Source organism: Chiloscyllium plagiosum, chromosome 3 (assembly GCF_004010195.1).
Source record: "Chiloscyllium plagiosum isolate BGI_BamShark_2017 chromosome 3, ASM401019v2, whole genome shotgun sequence".
Classification (NCBI taxonomy): Eukaryota; Metazoa; Chordata; class Chondrichthyes; order Orectolobiformes; family Hemiscylliidae; genus Chiloscyllium; species Chiloscyllium plagiosum.
In genome coordinates this window covers 26,318,569-26,341,498 of record NC_057712.1, presented here as the reverse complement: position 1 = coordinate 26,341,498, position 22,930 = coordinate 26,318,569, and the positions used below count along the sequence as shown (strand labels likewise).

At 39.6% G+C, this 22,930-nt stretch overlaps 1 protein-coding gene across 1 annotated transcript in view; it reads right to left on the bottom strand.

The window, feature by feature from the left end:
- Positions 1 to 1,720: 1,720 nt before the first annotated feature.
- The window catches only part of sh3yl1 (SH3 and SYLF domain containing 1), a 165,562-nt gene continuing 144,352 nt past the window's right edge, over positions 1,721 to 22,930 (bottom strand). The window contains exon 9 of the mRNA XM_043678815.1: positions 1,721 to 2,188. Coding sequence (XP_043534750.1) covers positions 1,986 to 2,188 — 203 coding nt within the window. The 3' untranslated portion in view covers positions 1,721 to 1,985. The remainder of the gene's footprint in view (positions 2,189 to 22,930) is intronic.

The window sequence follows — 22,930 nt, the reverse complement described above, 5'->3', positions numbered from 1 at the left end:
TTTTCCTTTCTCACAGATATTTTTATGTTTTGGAGTACGATAATTACCTTTAATTAGCATTGATTTATGGGCAGAGATAAAGTATTAGCAAAAAGTAACAAGTTTTCCAAAGTGCTTCCTAGCTTTCAAAATTATGTTTCTGTATTGATGCAATATGTTCTTTTAGTGGAAGTCAATAAAATATTCTCTGCAATGATGCAGCTTTCCATTTGAGCATCTGGTAGTCTTGTGGACATGAGAACTGGAAGTGTCTCTGGAAGCATGTGATTAGTTGCAAGGGGTTCTCAACACAAGAGAACTAGGTCATTACTAAAGACTGTCTGCTTAACTGAAATTACCCACAGCTGATCAATCTCATTTAGTAGATTGAACAGTTTGCATGCTTCAATGTAAAATCTTCTGGTAAGATTGCAGTAGAGTAGGGCTTCTGAATCCTGTGTTGACTTGTGGCAATGGCATTGGATGTGAACTTGTGTTCCCGGTGGTTTCTGCATCAGCGAGGTGGTCTTTGCGCTGACTCATGGCTGCTGCTATGGAAGCGAGATTGGGACCAGTATGAGGCTGCATTGGCAAGGTGTGCCCAAGGAGGACTCTAGGCAGCAGTGGAGTCGGGTTGGTACCCGGTAGAATCAGTGGAGTCTACATTGGCGAGGTTCAGTGAGGTCTCAGTGGCAAGGGCAGCTGTAGAGGTGAGGTGGTACTGAACGTGGCGACTTTCATTACAGTGCAGTGCTGCGAAGGGGGCTTATGCCTAACAACAATCCCTATTCCAGGACAGAGCACTTAACAAGAAGGACAGTAAAGTTGGACACTTCCTTTATTTCTTCATTTTTCTGCCTTTAGATTTTATGTTTTGGTTTAATTTTCAGTGTTTTTAAGATGGTGCCAGAGAGTGGCGACACAGTATAACATTTACTGTATTTTGTAACATGATACCAGGGAGACAATAAATAAATCAAATCAAGTAGTGGGCTTTTAAAACTTCAGCAGAGTTTCTCATTTTTCTTTAGTTTCAAAGCAGACAAAAATGTGCCTTACGGGACAGAAGAAACTTAGACTCAAATCCAAGAATAGGCAATAGATAAATTACATTTAATTTTTGAAATATAGATAATACACGCACATTCTCTTACCATTTCATGATAATAATCAATCACCAATATTCAATATCCTTATCTCATTTTATTGCACTATGTTCCAATTAATAATATTCAGATTTCTGCCTTAAGACCACTTTTTAATATCCACCATCATAATTCTGTATTTTAAATTAAGTAGGAAACATTTCAAATTAAACCTAGATAAGACAATTTTAATAAAATTAACACCTTTTTCTTCGTCTATATGTGTTTGGCATTTTTCTGTTTTATTGCTCTCAACTGATTGGCAGTTATTTTATTTTCTTGATTGAGATTATACAATTAAATTTAATATACATGTTGCATACAGATATTCCATTCTAATGTAAATATAATTTCCTTCATCTGAATTTCATGGGACTTCACGTTTGTGAGGGCAAAGTGCAGCATGTGTGTGGCATGGGAAGGATGTGTTTGGTTGGCACAGGTTTGGTGGACTAAGCATTACGTTTCAAGTGACAAGATGGTAAGCCATGTCCCAGTTCACGAACGTCACAATGGAGTGTTGTTTTCTCTTGTCAGAATTTACGTCTAGATAAATCTACTGCAACACCCTCAAAGTATTATTTTTTATTGTAAAAACTATATAAAATATGTTCTAGAAAATAGATATCTGAATAATAAAAGTATCGATGGTGCACAAGCAAATCTTGGCAGTTATGTAACATTGAACATCCTGGATTTGGTTTATGAATAGAAAAATATTGTGGCAGCTTTGCGTATTAATTAGGTATCTATTTATTTATGTATATTTAAAGACCAAATTTGTTCATATAAGGCTTATAGTCTTCATATTGTAACAAATCAAAGGACAACATTTGGCAATGCTAAATGTGTGATTAACAATCAGTAATCTTGGGAAACAGATACATAGTTAGCTGGGAAAATGCCAACATTTCCATGGAGTTTTCCTTCCCACCAGTCAAACTGAGAATTAGTTCGGGTTGTTACAGTGATTTTATCACCTGCACGGAAGCTCAGGTCACCTGGTGCTTGTCCCTCAAACGAGTGCATTGCTGTCACAGTTGAAGGCATTTCCCACGGATTATCTGCGAGGAAGGAAACAAAAGTATTTATAACTTCATAAACTGAATAGGCTTGCAAAATCACCAATTTTACCACTCCAGCACCAAATGCTGAAGTGGACACACAGATAATTTGCTTGTGCCTGGTACAATTGCTTGGATCAGGAAATTTTGGATGCCCATGCCAATTTCACCACAGTTTGGTGAGGTTAAAAAGGTAGAGGACTAGGAAGTGATGGTGAGAGTTGGGGGGAGGTGGTGGTAGTGGTTGCTTAAGGAAGGTGCAGAAAAATGCAGCATTGGCTAGTCACTTGGCTGAGAAATCTTTCACCTTTGCAAAATCAGCTTTTCTTCAATCTTTTAAGACCATGAAAGTATTCAAAACATGTACTGAAAATTACTGTATGCATGCATCTTGCAGGAGCAGAATACATTGGGGAATGCAGGTGGGTGTGGGAGACTTATCTGATTAAATTTAGTCTGGGTGATATTAGCATACAAATAGAACTGTACAAATTATTCTTTAAAATAAAAAAGAACACCAAAATACAGTGCACAAAGAGCTATCATGCAGAACTATACATACACTAATATCAACTAGGAGAAAGTGAGGAATGCAGATGCTGGAGATCAGAACTGAAAAATGTGTTGCTGGAAAAGCGCAGCAGGTCAGGCAGCATCCAAGGAGCAGGAGAATCGGCGTTTCGGGCATAAGAAGGGCTTATGCCTGAAATGTTGATTCTCCTGCACCTTGGATGCTGCCTGACCTGCTGCGCTTTTCCAGCAACACATTTTTCATACACTAATATCACCCTGAATGATTGTTTGGATCATGAAGATAATTGCAACTTTTATGAAACCAACATAACAATACATTGTAGACCAGCTGTACAAAGAGATGACCGTGGAAATGACAATACTGATTGGAAAATACTTTTTCCATAAGTAATTTAGTGGGCGGCACGGTGGCACAGTGGTTAGCACTGCTGCCTCACAGCGCCAGAAACCCGGGTTCAATTCCCGACTCAGGCGACTGACTGTGTGGAGTTTGCACATTCTCCCTGTGTCTGCGTGGGTTTGCTCCGGTTTCCTCCCACAGTCCAAAGATGTGCTGGTCAGGTGAATTGGCCATGCTAAATTGTCCGTAGTGTTAGGTAAAGGGGTAAATGTAGGGGTATGGGTGGGTTGTGCTTCGGCGGGTCGGTGTGGACTTGTTGGGCCAAAGGGCCTGTTTCCACACTGTAAGTAATCTAATCTAATCTAATCTGTAAGTAATCTAATCTAATTGAAAGTGGTAAAAGTTGATGCAGGAAGAAGAGATCAAAATAAAATGTTCTTGAATCTCTTAAAGATTTTGTACTTCCTCTGATTCTCATATGAGGTGAAATAAACAAAGTTACACCACTATTATGTCTATTATTATTTGATATGGCCAAATGAAATCACTTTCTCAATCTTCTTTTCACTAACTGAATCAAGTCAAAGTGATAATCCTGGAAGCAGATTTCAGTTACAGAGTTAGGAGATTAAAAGGCAGGCAGGATCCCTAAAACAGTAGTCTTAGAATTATTCCCACTATCACTTGCTAGTGAGCAGAGAGATAGGAAAAATAAGAGGTTTGGAATTGGAAAACAAGTAAGGGTGGGTATTTGATTTCAGGGGCATTAGGGTTGGTTCAGGGAAAGGTGGGACCAGAAAAAGTGGACAATCTACACCTGAACAAGACTGGGAAAAATATTCTTGCAAGATCATTTCCTAGAGTTCTGGGGAGGGTTTTAATCAGATTGACAGAGGGAGAAGAAGATGAATGCAAATTCAGAACAGAGAATGGAAGACAGAAATTTAATGAGTGCCTCTGAAAGATAGGAAGCAGAGGTTAAAAAGTGTTTACAGGGAAATAAGCAGAATTAAAAGGTATATATATATAAACACAAGGGGTATAGCAAATAGAACTTGTGACATGCCATTAAATTGAGGTAGAAAAGTGGCACCATGATAGTGATAGCTAGAACTAAAGGGCGAGAATGGCAGCTTAACATCTCTGGATTTACAATCTTCAGGCAGGATAGAAAAGAGAATGAAAAGCTGGTGTAGCGTTATTGGTTAAAGCGTCATATGAGGACGGATGATATATTAAATAAAAGATTAGATTAAGATTTGAGTTGAAGAAAAGGTGTAGGGAACACTGTTAGGTGCGTAGTATAGACTACCAAATAATGGGAGAGAATTAAGTAATCAAATATGTGGGTATAATTCAGAATTCAAAAACAATAAGGCAATAATAATTGCAGACTTCAGCTACCTAAATATCTGGTTGGATACAAATAATATGAAAAGCACAGATGAAATTCTTAAAATGCATTGAAGAGAGCATATTTTTGCTAGAATATAACAAACATAAAATTGTAGACATACTTTGAGGAGACAAAAATGTCCAGGTTGATGAACTAGCAGTAAGTGACCATTTTCACCAAACTGCTATGGTGCAGAAGAAACCATTCAGGATATTGTACCAGCTTTTATGACTTAGTGCCATTTGCCTGCCTTTTCTCCATACCCTTACACATTGTTTAAAAAAAAATCATCCAATGCCCTTGATCACTTCAACTGAACCTGCTCCTACCACATTTCCAGCAGTGTATTCCAAACCCAACCACTCATTGTGTGAAAAGGACATCTCTCACATCATATTTACTGCATTTGTAAATTACTTCAACTCTGGGCCTCATGATCTCTGTCCAATTACAAGTGAGCAAATTTCCCACATCTACTCTGACCAATCTCTCATGATTTTGAAAAATTAGGTCAGAACCTTTCTTGGCTTTCCCCTCTCTAAGGAGAGCAATTCAGACATCTCCAAGCTAGCCCCATAACTGAATCTTTTCATCCCTGCAACCGTTTTATAAATCTCTTCACTCTTTTGGAATGTGTTCACATCCTTCCTATAATTTGAACATCAGAGCACAATATTCTAGGTGGGGACTAACAAATGTCTTATTCAAGTTCAGCATAATCTTCTTGCTCTTGTACTCCTTGCCCCTATTAATAAAGCCCAGGGTAATGTCAATGGTATTACCAGCTCTCTTTATCTGTCCAACCATCTTCAGAGATCTATGCATATCTACATTCAAGTCTCTTTTTCTGCACGCCCTTAAGTACTGTACCTCCTATTTTATAATATCTGTCCACATTCCTTCCACTGAAATGCATTACCTAAAGCTTTTCTGCATTGAATTTCATTATATCTGCCCTCTCCATCACTTGTCTACATCCTTTCATAGTTCTACACTGTTCTCACCAATTTACAATGCTTCCAAGTTTTACAAACTTTGAAACTATCCCCTCTACACCAAGACCAGATCATTAATAAGTATCCCTAATACCAACTTTTGGAGAACTCCACTACAAATGTTTCTTTATAGTATTCATTGACAACTACTCTCAGTTTTAAGAGGAAAATCAGGAGGACAAAAAGGGGACATGAGATAAATTTGGCAGATAGAGAAAGTTAAGGAGGATCCAAAGATATTCTACAAATACATTAAGGGCAAAAGAGTAACTAGGGAGAGAATAGAGTCCCTTAAAGATCTATGTTTGGAACCCTGGGAGATGGGTGACATACTAAATAAGTATTTCCTGTAGAGAAGGATATGGAAGCGAGAGAACTTGAGGAAACAAATGGTGAAATCTTGAAAAGTATCCATATTCATTATGAAGGTGTAGAAGTGTACTGTACTTTTAAGAGAGAGGAGGACTTGGCAAGGACACCGAGTATTGGAGAATTTAAAAATTAACATTTGGTTCAGAACAGATAGCACTGACTGAGTTGCTATGAGACAAAAACAAATTTGAATTTGGCCAATCAGTTTAAATTATACCCCAAAAATCCCAAATCCAAATCAAGTTTGAATTTAGTATATTGACAATCTTAAAAGCCAATGACACAATCCGATCCTTTGAGGGTATAAGACCAGGGACGATTATATAGTTGACAGGAGAACTGCCAAGGTATCAGCATGTAAAGACTGCCTGAAAAAAAAGCTCTCTTAAAGATACCTTTATCGATCAGTAACCTGTGAAACAGAATCCCCAAGAAGAAAATAAGACAGGAATAGAGAAAAGAACCGAAAGCTGCCTGGTTTTGAGATAAAAAGCTTTGTTTTGCAAATCTTAATTGTGAGTTTTATTGGACTAGTATAGAAGGAAAGGTAAAAGATAGGTTAGAGAAAGGAATTGCAAATAGCTGTTATTAAATTATTCTTTGTTATACTTTAAGAAATAAAGTTGCTAATTTTTACTTTCACTAGTTCTTGGCCTATTGAATTTTCACAGATTACTGCACGGGAAAAATCTTTTCTGGGTTGATAGGTTAAATTGAGCAGGAGGGTTTACCCCATGTCATAACAGTTTGGGGGCTCGTCTGGGATTTGAACTGGTTTAGATAGATTTGGGGGTACGAAAATTCCGAGCAGATTTAAACACTTGCAGGTTAGTGTCCTACATCTTTAAATAAAACATAGGTGAGGCAATTTGTTTATTTTTGGTGACTTGTGGTTGATTACATTAAAAGTGAAAGAAATGGCTCTTAAAATTGCTAAAATGTTTCTGGGATTTGAAGATGATTCTCAAATTTGCCAAGAAAGTTTAGAAGGAAAGAAAAAGGCTTTACTATTAGAATTAGCAAATAAGTTAGATGTGGGTTTAACCAAGGACAAAAGTAAAGTTGAAATTGTCAGGGAATTACTCAAACACTTAGGTGTGGACGGAGAGAGAGGAAAAAGAGAGGGAGAAGGTTCTTGGCTGAGCAAAGAGTAACAGAAGAGAGAGAGAGGAAAAAGAATGAGCAAGTTCTTAGCTGAGCAAAAAGAGAGAATTTGAACTTGAGAAGTCGCAACTTAGTCAGCAAAGTCAGGATGTTAACAGGATAGCGATTAAAAGAGAACATAGTGAGATATATAAACATGTCAAAACTCTGTCACATTTTGATGAGAAAGATGTTGAAGCCTTTTTTATTTCATGTCAAAAATTGGCTAGGCAGATGGAGTGGTCCGAGGATTTATGAGTAATACTAGTTCAGACTAAACTGGCAGGCAGAGCTTGTGAGGTATTTGCCACACTGTCAGATGAGGTGTTAAGAGATTGTGAAAAGGTTAAACAGGCTATTTTAAGTGCTTATGAATTGGTACCAGAAGCATATTGACAGCGGTTCAGAAACTGAAAGAAGGAACCAGGTCAGACTTATGCTGAGTCTGAAAGAATTAAACATGGTCATTGTGATTGATGGATGCGTGCTTTGAAAATAGGTAAGACCTTTGAGGTTCTAAAACAGATTATTCTGCTGGAGGAGTTTAAAAACTTACTTCCAGAGATGGTAAGAATTCATGTGGAGGAACAAAGTTCAGGAAGTGAGAAGGGCAGCAGAATTAGCAGATGAGTACATGCTGGTTTATAAGACAAGCTTCCGGCCAGAATTTCATCCTATGAGGGATAGAAGTTGGGAGAAGGGGAGATCCTACACAACGAAACCAAGAGTAGAGAGTACTGGTTCACCACAGGATAAAAAAGAAGCCTAAGAGGGTGGAAAGAGGTAAAAGACCTCAGGTGTTTCACTGTGGTAAAGTGGGACAAGTCAAGTCACAGTGCTGGTCGTTAAAGAAAGGTGCCGTGGGAAAAGATGTGCTAGAAGAAGCTAAGCATTAGTGAAGGTAGCAAGGGAAACCCCAAGAAGAGCTAAGGAGCTGCAGAAGAGTGCATAGCCTAGGCAGGGGCTGGGTATGGAGTTACTCTGCAAAGAATTTGCCTCTGTGAATAAAGTTTACTCAGAAAGAATGGGAGAGAAAGACAATAAGTTATAATTTTGAGAGATACAAGATCTAACCAGTTGCTAATGAGCGAATATGCACTCTTTCTGATTTGTTACCAGAGAGTGTGGTAATTTATGGGATAAATGGACAGAAATTTAGAGCTCCCCTATGTAAGATCAAGTTGGAGTGCCAACTTAAGACTGGGGAAGTTACAGTGGGAGTGATTGACAGTTTCAGTTTCAGGAGAGTCAGTTTCAGGAATTCAGTTCGTTCTTGGGAATGATTTGGCAGGATACAAGATGGGACTGACATCCCTTGTTGTGGAGAAACCCAAGGAAGACCAAGAAATGGAGGAGTTAAAACAGAAATATCCTGGTATTTTCCTATTCTGTGCGGTAACCAGATCCCACTATCATAAGTCACAGCACAAAGTGAAAAGTAAAGAGAAAGATGAAGGAGCTGAGGTTCAGTTAGCGGATACCTTGTTTGATGTAATGATGCAGGAAAAACCTGAACAGGCAGAAGGTCAGACAGAAGTGTTTAGTGCTGAAAGGATAAGAGACTTGCAACAGCAAGACAAGATGATAAAACATATATATGTGGATGTGTACTCTGAAAAGGAGGCAGAGGATAGTATCTGAAAGGTCATTATTTGAAAGATAGAATCCTAAGATGGAAATGGAGACCACAGCAGGTTAGTGCAGAGGAGAAATGGGCCGAAGTGCACCAGATTGTGTTGCTGGTAGCGTACAGACAGGTGGTGTTAGGCAGCATATGAACTACTTGTAAGAGGTTACCTAGGAGTATGAAAGACTCAGGCTAAAGTACAAAAACATTTTTATTTGCCTGGAATGCACGAGGATGTTGTTAACTTCTGCCATGTGTGATACATGCCAAATGGTAGGTAAGCTACAAGCGGTAATAAAACCAGCACCTTTGTTGCCGATTCCCACACGGGAAGAACTTTTCACATGGGTTATAATTGACTGTGTAGGTCCCCTCCTGAGAACTAACAGGAGGAACCAATGAAGTTTACTGGGCCCCTTGTTGAGATATTCGTATCAACAGCCACACGTGAGGTGCTGGAAGACTGGAGGTTGGCTAATGTGATGCTATTATTTAAGAAAGGCTATAAGGAAAAGCCAGGGAACTGTAGATCAGTGATCCTTAAGCCAGTGATGGGTAAGTTGTTGGAGGGGATTCTGAGGGACAGGATTTATGTGCATTTGGAAAGTCAAGGACTGATTGGGGATAGTCATCATGGTTTTGGGCATGGGAAATCATGTCTCACTAACTTGATTGAGCTTTTTGAAGAGGCGACAAAGATGGTCAAGGAAGGCAGAACAATACACGTTGTCTATATGCACTTCAGTAAAGTATTAGACAAGGTTCCGCATGGTGGACTGGTTAGTAAGGTTAGAACACATGGGATCAAAGGAGAATCAGCCAATTGGATACATAATTATCTTAAAGGTAGGAGACCAGAAGCTGGTGGTGGAGGATTGTTTTTCAGACTGAAGACCTGTGACAGTGACGTGCTACAAGGATCAGTGCTAGTCCATTGCTTTTCGTCATTTATATAAATGATTAGGATAAGAATATAGGAGGTATGATTATTAAGTTTGCAGATGACACCAAAATTAGTTGTGAAGTGGATAGTGACAGAAGGTTATCTCAGTACAACAAGACCTCAATCAGATTGGCCAATGGACTGATGGAGTTTAATTTAGATAATTGTGAAGTGTTGCATTTTGTTAAAACAAACCAGGGCAGAAAATGGTAGGGTTCTAGGGTGTGTTTCCGAACAAAGAGATTTAGAGGTGCAGGTACATTGTTCCTTGACAGTGGAGTCACAGGTAGAGAGGGTGGTGAAGAAGGTGTTTGGCATGCTTGCATTATTTGGTCATAAAACTAAGTACAGGAGTCGGGATGTCATGTTGCGGTTACACAGAACATGAGGCGAGGCCACTTTTGGAATACTGTGTACAATTCTGGACGTCCTTTTGTAGGAAGATGTTGTTAAACTTGAGAGGATGCAGAAAATATTTACAAAGATATTGCTGGGACTGGAGGTTTTGAGCTATGGAGAGAGGCTGAATAGGTGGTGCTTTTTTCTCTGAAGCATCAGAGACTGAGGGTGACCTCATAGAGGTTTCTAAAATCACAAGGGGCGTGGATAGGGTGAATAGCCAATGTCTTTTTATTAGAGTTCAAAACTAGAGGACATAGATTTAAGATAACAGGGTTCAAAAAATTTTCTTTTTCACACAGAAGATGGTGTGTGTATGGAACAAGCTGCCAGAGGAAGTGGTGGAGTTGAGTACAATAACAATATTTAAAAGACATCTGCATGGGTAAATGAATAGGAAGAGTTTAGAAGGATATTTGGCAAAAGGTCTGTTTTTGTACTGTATGACTCTAAGTGTGAGACCTTGGAATGCATATGCACATGTCTTTGAAGGTGACAGACAGGTTAATAAGATGGTAAAGAAGGCCTCCATATAAAAAGAGTTGGGCTGCAGCTGAAATTGGATGTACAATTCTGGCCACCACATTACAAAAATTGCAGAATTTCTCCAGAGAGGAGATTTATAAGATTGTTACCAGGGCTTGAAAATCAGAGCTAAAACTAAACATTGGAAATACTAGGGCTGTTTTCATTAGAACGAAGGAGACTTAGAGGTGACTAAATTGAGGCAAACAAAATAATGATGGACTTGTTTAGATTTGACTTGGAAAATCCACTTTCCCGCTGGAGAGGTCAATTATAAGGGGCAGAGATTTCAAATGATTTGATAGAAGGATTACAGGAGACAAAAAGGATAATATTTTTCACTCAGATGTTGGTAAGTGTCAGGCATTCATTGCCCGTTTTGATGGTTTAGGAAGAAACAGTCTTCTCTTTTTTTTAAAATAACCTAGATCTGCACCTGAAGTACTGTAACCTGTCAAGCTATGGACCAGGTAATGGAAAGTGGGATTAGAATGAGGAGCCAGTTCATTTAGCCATTGCAGACACAATGGCTTCTTTCTGTGTTGTAAATTTTCCATGGTTTCTAAGTTCTGAATTTCTTTGTGCAGTATAAAATATTAGCAAAGAAGTAACATTCTGATTGGAATTTTCAAACATATTTCAAAGAACTACTACTTATTGTGAAGGGGAAGCATCTTGCAAACCAGGTTGGTAGCCGTGTAGTATTCAATTAATAACAAACTATTGATAATGTATGTTCAAATGCATAGTCTGTTTGGTTGTCCTTTTCACTGCTGGCTCTAGTCTTTTGATTGGTACAATACTGTTACACTTCTGCTCATTAAAATATGCAGGAAAGTCCTCTCATTCATTTTTGCAAAGTTGATTAGTTTACAATCAATAACCTGGGATCCTGCTAAACCAGAATATGTTGGAAGATATGTTATAAATCAGTCTCAGCACATCAACTATACAGCAATGGAGGTTCTATTTTATTTGATGACTATGTAAAGATGACTGTGATTTAAAGAAGAAAAATTAGCAGTCTTAGCTCTAATTGTTAATGTCAAATCATGTCAGATTGCGCCATATCCGTAGGGCTTTTAATCTTGTGAGAAGAGCCAAATAATCCAACTAACTGTTACAACCTTATGAGACACCCTTTCCCAAGAACTATTTTCTCTATTAATAACATCATATTGTGTATATAATTACATTTACCACTATTCCCTTCACCCCGACACCACAACTAAACTCCGGTGTGTCATCAGTGTCTGTTCACCAAGCTGTATTGCAGACTGCATTATATCAGTTGAAGTTCATTGATGGATTAAAATGATATATATGCATTTACTATCATACTATCTGTGTTTTCTCCCAAACTTTGCTGATTCTTTGCATAAGTGAAAAACATTTCTGTGAAAGCTCTATTCTCACAGGTTTCTATCTTACTGAGAATATGAAACAAAGTTCTTTTGCCAGATAAGTTCAAGGGGCTCTGTCATGAATGTAGGAAGCTCTGTAAAATTTTTTACCAATTGCATAGTAGCTGAAATTCTTTTGACTTGTTATACCCCGACTGGATGCTTCCTGTCCAGTGTTACAGAACTGGGTGTTTGTTGAACAGTCGTTTTCTGACTTTAACTAATTTGACTCCTTGCACCATTTGAAGTAGCTTCAGGTCAACATACATACAAAAGTGACAGTTGTTGACTGAAGTACATAAAAGTCATTTACTATTTGATACCCTTTTTGTTGTAGAGCTTCTTGCTGCCAACCTTTAAATTTAAGTGTAATACATCCTGGAATGTCTAGTTGCACTTCCATATGCTGTAATTAGTATTTCTTCAGCTATTCTATGTGATTTGACGCAGAGTTATACTTGTTTCTACATAGAGTCTAAATCAGTGAGATGTTCATTAACATAAAAATATCCTTGCCCCAAAAATGGTCTGGACATTCTATTACTTTAAGAATACCTTTGGCTTTTCTTCTACTGAGGCTATTTTACTTAGAGTCATAGAGATGTACAGCATGGAAACCGACCCTTCAGTCCAATCCCGTCCATGCCGACCAGATATTCCAACCCAATCTAGTCCCACCTGCCAGCACCTGGCCCATATCCCTCCAAACCCTTCCTATTCATATACCCATCCAAATGCCTCTTAAATATTGCAATTGTATCAGCCTCCATGACATCCTCTGGCAGCTCATTCCATACACATATCACCCTCTGCATGAAAAAGTTGCCCCTTAGGTCTCTTTTATATCTTTCCCCTCTCACCCTAAACCTATGCCCTCGAGTTCTGGACTCCCCGACCCCAGGGAAAAGACTTTGTCTATCTACTTGCTGCTCTGACTGTGCTCTGTTTTGGTGCAGTTGCTGAAAGTAATTTATTGTTTTCCATTTGTTTTCAATGCCTGGGCATTGTTTCTGGCTGTGAAGTTTCCTTGTTCCACACTTCTGATTTGGTATCAGTAATCTGTCCTTTCTCTGCACTAGTTTGTACATTTTGGGTTTTTAGAGTCATAGAGAGGTACAACATGGAAACAGACCCTTCGGTCCAACTTGTCCATGCCGATCAGATATCCCAACCCAATCTAGTCCCGCCTGCCAGCACCCGGCCCATATTCCTCCAAACCCTTCCTGTTCATATACTCATCCAGATGTCTTTTAAACATTGCAATCGTACTAGCCTCCACCACTTCCTCTGGCAGCTCATTCCATATACACACCACCCTCTGCATGAAAAACATTGCTCCTGAGGTCTCTTTTATATCCTTCTTCTCTTGCCCTAAATCTATGCCCTCTAGTTCTGGATTCCTCCACCCCAGGGAAAAGACTTTGTCTATTTATCCTATCCATGCCCCTCATGATTTCATAAACCTCTGTAAGGTCACCCCTCACCCTCTGACACTTCAGGAAAACAGCCCCAGCCGATTCAACCTCTCCCTACAGCTCAAATCCTCCAACCCTGGCAACAACCTTGTAACACCTTCCACCCCGACCTCAAATTTACCTGGACCGTCTCAGACTCCTCCATCCCCTTCCTAGACCTCTCCATTTCTATCTCGGGTGACCGACTCAACACGGACATTTACTATAAACCGACCGACTCCCACAGCTACCTAGATTACATCTCCTCCCATCCCTGCCTCCTGTAAAAAAGTCATCCCATATTCCCAATTCCTATGCCTCCGCTGCATCTGCTCACAGGAGGATCAATTCCAATGCCGAACAACCCAGATGGCCTCCTTCTTCAAAGACTGCAATTTCCTCTCAGACGTGGTTGACGATGCTCTCCACCACTTCCCGCTCCTCCGCCCTTGAACCCCGCCCCTCCAATCGCTACCAGGACAGAACCCCACTGGTCCTCACCTACCACCCCACCAACCTCCAGATACATTGTATCATCCTTCGTCATTTCTGCCACCTCCAAACAGACCGCACCATCAAGGATATATTTCCCTCCCCTCCCCTATCAGCATTCCGGAAAGACCACTCCCTCCGTGACTCCCTCGTCAGGTCCATACCCTCCACCAACCCAACCTCCACTCCTGGCTCCTTCCCCTGCGACCGCAAGAAATGCAAAACATGCGTCCACACCTCCCCCCTCACTTCCCTCCAAGGTCCCAAGGGATCCTTCCATATCCGTCACAAATTCACCTGCACCTCCACACACATCATCGACTGCATCCGCTGCATCCGATGTGGCCTCCTCTACATTGGGGAGACAGGCCGCTTACTTGCAGAACATTTCAGAGAACACCTCTGGGACACCCGCACCGACCAATCCAACTGCCCTGTGGCGGAACACTTTAACTCCCCCTCCCACTCCGCCAAGGACATGCAGGTCCTTGGCCTCCTCCATCGCCAGACCATGGCAACACGACGCCTGGGGGAAGAGCGCCTCACCTATCTCATTCCCAATGCCCCTCCCCCAAGTCCCTCCTCCCTACCTTTTATCTTAGCCTGCTTGGCACACCTTCCTCATTCCTGAAGAAGGGCTTATGCCCGAAACGTCGATTCTCCTGCTCCTTGGATGCTGCGCTTTTTCAGCTCTGATCTCCAGCATCTGCAGTCCTCACTTTCTCCCATCTGATTAAGATCCTGTTGTAATCTGAGGTAAGCTTCTTCACTGTCCATTACATCTCCAATTTTGGTGTGATCTGCAAACTTACTAACTATACCTCTTATGCTCACATCCAAATCATTTATATAAAAGACAGAAAGTATTGGACACAGCACCAGCACTCCACTGGTCACAGGCGTCCAGTCTAAAAAACAACCACCACCACCACCATCTTCTACCGTTTGAGCCAGTTCTGTATCCAAATGGATAATTCTCCCTGCATTCCATGAGATCTAACCTTGCTAACCAGTCTCTGATGGGAAATCTTGTCAAACGCTTACTGAAGTCCATATAGATCACATCTACTGCTCTGCCCTTTTGTTACTTCTTCAAAAAACTCAGTCAAGTTTGTGAGACATGATTTCCCATGCACAAAACCATGTTGACTATCCCTAATCATTCCTTGCCTTTCCAAATACATGTTTATCCTGTCCCTCAGGATTCCCTCCAATAACTTGCCCACCACCGAGGTCTTCCGGCACCTCACCTGTGACTATCGATGATACAAATATCTCAGTAAGAGACCCAGCAATCACTTCTCTAGCTTCCCACAGGTTGGGTACACCTGATCAGGTCCTGGGGATTTATCCACTTTCATGCACTTCAAGACATCCAGCCCTTCTTCCTCTGTAAATGGACATTTTTCAAGATGTCATCATCTATTTTCCTATATTCTATATCTTCGAAGTCTTTTTTCACAGTAAACACTGATGCAAAATACTTGTTTATTACCTCCCCCCATCTCCTACCGCTCCACACAAAGGCCACCTTGCTGATCTTTGATAGGCCCTACTCTCTCCCTTGTTACCCTTTTGTCCTTAATGTATTTGTAAAAACACTTTGGATTCTTCTTAACTCCATTTGCCAAAGCTATCTCATGCCCCCTTTTTGCCCTCCTGATTTCCCTCAAGTATACTACTACTGCCTTTATACCCTTCTAAGATTCACTCGATCTATCTTGTCTCTACCTGACATATGCTTCCTTCTTTTTCCTAACCAAACCCTCAATTTCTTTAGTCATCCAGCATTCTCTATACTTACTAGCCTTTCCTTTCACCCTAACAGGAATATACTTTCTCTGGACTCTCTTTATTTTATTTCTGAAGGCTGCCCATTTTCCATGCATCCCTTTACCTGTGAACATCTGTCCCCAGTCAGCTTTCGAAAGTTCTTGCCTAAGACCGTCAAAATTGGCCTTTCTCCAATTTAGAACTTCAACTTTTAGATCTGGTCTATCTTTTCCCATCACCATTTTAAAACTAATAGAATTATGGTCGCTGGCCCCAAAGTGCTTCCCCACTAACACCTCAGTCACCTTCCCGGCCTTATTTCCCAAGAGTAGGTCAAGTTTTGCACCTTGTCTAATAGATACATCCACATACTGAATCAGAAAGTTTTCTTGTACACACTTAACAAATTCCTCTCCATCTAAACCCTTAACACTATAGCAGTCCCAGTCGATGTTTGGAAAGTTAAAATCCCCTACTATAACCATCCTATTATTCTTACAGATAGCTGAGATCTCCTTACAAGTTTGTTTCTCAATTTCCTTCTGACTAATAGGGGATCTATAATATAATCCCAATAAGGTGATCATCTTTTTCTTATTTCTCAGATCCACCCAAATAACTTCCCTGGATATATTTCCAGGAATATCCTTCCTCAGTACAGTTGTAATGCTATCCCTTATCAAAAATGCTGCTCCCCCTCCTCTGTTGCCTTCCGTTCTGTCCTTCCTATAGCATTTGTCTCCTGGAACATTAAGCTGCCAGTCCTGTCCATCCCTGAGCCATGTTTCTGTAATTGCTATGATATCCCAGTTCCATGTTCCTAGCCATCCCCTGAGTTCATCTGCCTTCCCTGTTAGGCCTCTGGCATTGAAATAAATGCAGTTTCATATATCAGTCCTACCTTGTTCTCTGCTTTGTCCCTGGCTGCTCTGACTGTTGGACTCACTTCTTTTCTCAACTGTACCAGTCTCAGATTGATTTCTTTCCTCACTATCTTCCTGGATCCCACACTCCCACCTTACTAGTTTAAATCCTCCTGAGCAGCTCTAGCAAATCTCCTTGCCAGTATATTGGCCCCCTTCCAATTTAGGTGCAATTTGTCCTTCTTATACGGGTCACTTCTACCCTAGAAGCGATTCCATGATCCAAAAATGTGAATCCTTCTCCCCTACACCAGCTCCTCAGCCATGCATTCATCTGCTGTCTGCTCCTATTCCTACCCTCACTGGCCTGTAGCACCAGGAGTAATCCAGATATTACTACTCTCAAGGATCTCCTTTATAAATTCCTGCCTAACTCTCTGTAATCTCCCTTCAAAATCTCAACCTTTTCCTTTCCTATGTCATTGGTTCCAATGTGTACAATGACCTCCTGCTGAGCCCTCTCCTCCTCGAGAACATTCTGCACCCTCTATGAAACATCCTTAATCCTAGCACCAGAGAAGCAACACACGATTTTGATTTTTCGCTGTTGGTCACAGAAACGTCTGTCTGTGTCTCGGACTAGATAGTCCCTTAACACAATTGATCTCTTGGAACTCGACATATCCCTCATTACATTAGAGCTAGTCTCAATACCAGAAAACTGGCTGTGCATGCTCCATTCTCCTGAGAATCCATCACCCCCTATATTTTCCAAAACAGCATACTTGATTGAAATGGGGATAGCTACAGAAGACTCTTGCACTACCTGTGTACCTCTCATATCTTTCCTGGAGTTAACCCATCTATGTGACAGTATCTGCAACCTTTCTCCCTTCCTATAACTGCCATCCATCACACCCCCTAGCTGACTTCAAAGCTCTACAGTCACAAATCTGTAGAGATCATTAATGAAATTATTCCCTCGATGTTGTGTTCTTCAATTGAAATTGCTCTTCAAGAAATTTATTTGTTATGAATTTCAGGCAGTTGTCAAAAGTATTCACCATGGGCGGCACTGCTGCCTCACAGCGCCAGAGACCCGGGTTCAATTCCCGACTCAGGCAACTGACTGTGTGGAGTTTGCACATTCTCCCTGTGTCTGCGTGGGTTTCCTCCGGGTGCTCCAATTTCCTCCCACAATCCAAAGATGTGCAGGTCAGGTGAATTGGCCATGCTAAATTGCCCCGTAGTGCTAGGTAAAGGGGTAAATGTAGGGGAATGGGTGGGTTGCGCTTCGGCGGGTCGGTGTGGACTTGTTGGGCCGAAGGGCCTGTTTCCACACTGTAAGTAATCTATTCAGAACTTGATGAAAAGTATTTGTTGCTTCTTTTACCCTTTGTCTCACTGTAACACCACCAGCTACAGTCCCAGTTGAGTACAAAAATATATCTATTTGCTCAGATTGAACTAATATTTCATTTGGAAGTTATTCTGCACCTTCAGAATTATTTTCTTCATGATATGCAATTCTGTATGCCATTTGGCCCATATTTGAATTTAAATGTTTCTGCCAATACCATCCCTTACCAGATCTGAAATGCTTTTTACTATTGACTGTAGCTTCTGCATTGCAGAATCTTGCTACAAAGTTCTCTACTATAGCATTCTTGAATGCTTAGCTCTCTCTGCTTCTGATGGTCTAATCAGCCTTCATATAACTGTGCGCGAAGACACCACTTACCACTATTATAAAATTTATTTGTGGACTTGCTGTTACCAGCTTCTTTCCAGGTAGGGATATAAAAGGCCTGCTGGATCTAGTGTGATCGAGAATAATCAATAAGTCTAATAAGAAGAGGCGCATGCCTTAAACAATATGTATTTTATGGCAATGACAGAAACTCGGTACAATTTATATTGGTATGATTGGCATTGTCAAGAGCCTATGAAGAAAATCTCAATGTTGGGTCTTACTCCTTCAAAATCCTCAATTCAATTCATCTGATTTCATCTTATTGGTTGATGCCTAAACATCCCTCATTAGTAACCTTTTCAGACCCTTAAGTTCTTATACAATGTCTTTCTCCCACCTGTGTTTATCTAACTTCACATCAAGTACTTCACACTAAATCATCTGAACAAATTCTTATGAAAGCAAACTTCATATTCTAACTCGTCTTTAAGAAGGCAACTTTCTCCTGAATTCCCTCCAAACACTTTCATTATTTCTCTAAAATTTTATTTTGGAAGTTGTATTGGCAAGTAAAACTCTGCACTTCAACCTGAGCCGACAGGCTTTAAAATAAAAATTGTATACAATGGAACATATGTTGGATCCTTATTGAAAGCATGCAATTTGGTTGTGCAGCAAATTTGCCAATTCAAGGTTACTGGTTTGAAATAAATTGCAGTGTGGATACTAAGTTGTATATGAGGCAGGCAGTGAAGAGTCATAGTGAACTCACACACAAAACTGAAATGCTGTACAAGCTGAAGATCTGAAATAAAATTATAACTGATCAAAATTTAGAAATGTAATAAAGAGAGAGGAGAGCAAAAAGCAGACTTCAAGGTAGGTGAAATGAGCAGCATCCCAGTAGGTAAATGCAGAGTTAAGTGTGAAATGATGTATTTTGGAAGAAAAATTGACAAGGCAATATTAATTAAATACTATAATTTAAAAAGGAACTGCAAGGAAAGAGAGCACTGGCTATTTTTACCTAGAGGAATAGAGTTTTAAAAAAAACAAAGAAGTTGCAGTAAATATTGAAACACCATTGGATAGACATCATTATAGTATTGTGCCCAATTTTGTGCATGGTACTTTAGAACGGTGTCAAGCTTGGAGAGGGTACAATAGGGTTTTACCAGAATATAGTATTAGGGTAAGCAAATTCAGATATCTGGAACACTCAAGAAACTGGGATAATTCTCCAAGGAGCAGAGAGAATTAAGGAAAGATTTAATATCAATTCCAAAATCATAATCATGGAGGGTCTGGACAGGTAAATAAAAATTCCTTTAGTGGCAGGAGGTCCAATAACAAGAAAACAGATTTAAACTGGCAAAAAAAAGGTGGACGAGTTGAAAACATTGTCTGAGTCACATCTGTTATGATCTGGAGTTCAATGGTCTGAAAGGATGCTACAAGATGACTTAATTTTAACTTTCAAAGGAGAATAGAGTCTCTAATTATATAAGATAAAATGTCAGAGATATAGGAGAAGAGCGAGGTGGAACTAACTGGCAGCTCTTTTAAAGAGCGAGCAAGGGCACTCTGGGCCCATTATGAATCAGAGATTGAAGTGCAATATAAGGTACATTGCCAATCAGCTCTTTGATTCGTATTTTGAATTCCAAGGCAAAATAAAATCAAAAAGTACAAAATGTTCTTCTTTTAAACTCAGTAATTATATCATTAATAAAAAAGCAAGTTCATGCATGTAATTAATGAGCCACAGATGACTGGCTACCAACAACTGGGAAATAGTAAAAATATAATACAGAGCTAAACATAAAGTACAAAATTGATTTCAGACATTATTGTATTTCACTCAGACTTTGTAATATCCAATGGCTCAGATTTTGCTACCAAAATAATAGTGAATTTAATGGAGTTCACTTTCATTAATGTGCAAGTTATCCACTTACTTCTGGAAAGTCAAAAAGCTAACAAGGTGCCCAGCTCTGGCCAATTTTAGGTTATCTATAATTGAACTTCACTCAAATTTTGTCTAAACTAATACACAATTCAATCTCTGTCAAGTAAACTGTAACATAATATAAATGGGAAACAGATGCAGTTCACTCAAACTGAACAACAATATCTTAGGGAAAGGTTAGAGCGAAAACATTTGGATTAAACTAAAATGAATATGAGATTAATAAAGTGGATGCTTTCAGTTTCTACTCTAAACGGGGGATATACTACTACTATTCTGGGAAAAAATGTCTTTAAAATTTGTTTAAAACACATTGATTAATCCTTTCATGTGAAACAGTAACATTTAAATTAAACTTAGTGAGTAATAATACTAAATTGGTTAAATATACTTCAGTGATGAACATGAGCTGCCAAATTTTGGTATAATGAATTTAAGAATTTATCTTAATGTACAGCTTTGAAAAAGTGGTCATTCCAGTTATGCAGATTTATTTTTAGAGACCTTTTTGCACTCTCACTGGATATTGCATCAAATCAATTGACAGGAGTTTTAGCTTCAACATTTTCACCCTCAGTTGTGCCATTTAGCTCTGTCATCATTAACAAAAAGTAATGTGGTAATTCTTCCACTTTAAACCACAGAAAGATATACCACATCCTACATGCAATGTGTTCATATCTTTTTGATTTTGATCCACTGTTTGCAAAAAAGTATAATGTTTTCAGGCCTCTCCCAATACCATTGATTAACAAATAACAAGATTGCAAAAAAAAGGCCAGAATGTGATATATCATTGATTTAAAAAAAAACTCTCTGAAGCAGGGTTTCCACACTACTCAGTACCTCCTTCTGATGCTATATATAATGTAAGAAAATAAAATATATTGAGCTATAAAATGTTGGGAAGTAACAAAGTATTGATGACTTTGACATAGATTCAGCATGGTAAATGCAGCAGGGAGATGATAGATCTGGGAATGTTCATTAGCAGTTAATTACAGTACATTAGAGTCTATCCTTAGTATTATTACACCCTCAAGAGATTAACTCTTGGCTCTTGTATGACAACAGGACAACATAACACCTAAATCAAGCAGCTTAGAACAGAAAGACACTATTATAACAAAGACAAGATTGATGCATTGGTGCCAAAACTGATAATTAAGAAAGACATTTCAGAGTTGCTGAATTCCTAGGAATGGATCAATTCCTAGGAATGAAGAACTGACCAGCTATACACATGTATATGCTGAATGATAAGGCTTTCTGACTATATTTGGATCCAAATCCTTCTGATGTCAGAGTACCACATGCCTACAAAGATTTTTCAGAAGTGGCCAAGTTTTCAATCTGTTGCGTCTGCATTAGTATCTACCAATAAGGCCTGCAACTGTCACTCAAAGAATCTGCACAAGGCAAGGTATAAACATCTTGATTGACATTCTTTATTCTCAATGCAGCAACATCTCAATTTTAAAATTCTCATCCTGGTTTCCAAATCTCTTCATTGTTTTGTCCCTCTCTATGGAATCAGAAAACTGTTTGTTGAGCTGGTGGATTCTGCATTGGATGTAAAATAGTACTGGTCCTCCACATGTTTGGGAAAGGGAGACCTTGAGCTGGGGAGGGATGAGGGGAGGGAATGGAGGTGCCTCCTCAGAGAGGGTAGAGTGGAAAATCTGGAGACAGAATTATTTGTGGAGGCATTGGAGGTTTTGCAAGTATGGAGCATCAAAGGTGGGTCCAAATTTGGAGGGTTTAAAATGTATCTGTAGGCCTTGAGGAATGAGATGGTTGCAAAGACAGCAGTTGAGAAACGTCACATGGGTGTAGTAGCGAGTTTGTTTAATCGTGCGGTTGAAGAACTGGAGGGCTGAAGAGGTCAAAGCAGTGAGAAAGGGACTCACTGAGTGCACATCTGAGGGAGGCAGAGATCTTCTTCAAAGTGGGCATTCTTTGAAGAGACTTTGTAGTGGTACAAACTTAGTTAGAGCCCAAAAAAACTGTAGGTGCTGGATTCAAGGTAGACAAGCAGGAGGATGGAAGAACATAGTCCTGAAGAAGGGTTACACCCAAAATATTGACTTCTTCATCTCCTGATGCTACCCAACTTGCTGTGTTCTTCCAGCCTTCTGCTTGGAATCCAGTAAATGCAGTTTTTTGTCTCTCGCCTCTATGACTGGTACCTCCTGCAGGTTTGCATCTGTCCAAAATCTCTGCTTTTCTCCAATTCAGGAGTCTTACTAGGATTGGACTAACTATGTCCTGCAGGTCAGCAATAAGTTTCATTCAAGCTGATGTATGCAGCCAAAGAACATTGCATTGGTACAGGCTACACATCAAAAGCTACATATACAGCTGCTTGCATCACACTGAACAAGTGCAGGTTATCTGTGCAACACAATCAGAGTCTGCTTTTGGGCACTGTCCAATTAAGTTCCCATTCTCATGTCTATGGGTGCAAGATTACAATTTTCCACATCAATCCTTTGCCCTTTTAAGTATTGTTAAGCCAAATTTTCTAAATTGCTTGTTATGAACTTTAAACATTATTGGGGAAAGATTTTTTATACATTATTTGATATGAAAACAAGCATAGGCAAAGTGTTGATAATGAATATTGTGCAAAGGACATATACTCAATAAATATTTGATAAATCACTGGTCTTTGTGCTTTCTTGCTGCACACCATAAACTTTAATATAGACAGATCTTCCAATAGTCTCAGTAAGAAAACAATGTCCAAATTTCTATTATGTTCTGTAATACCCCATATTACACATATCATACAGGATCGTTTGACTGATACAGACTAATT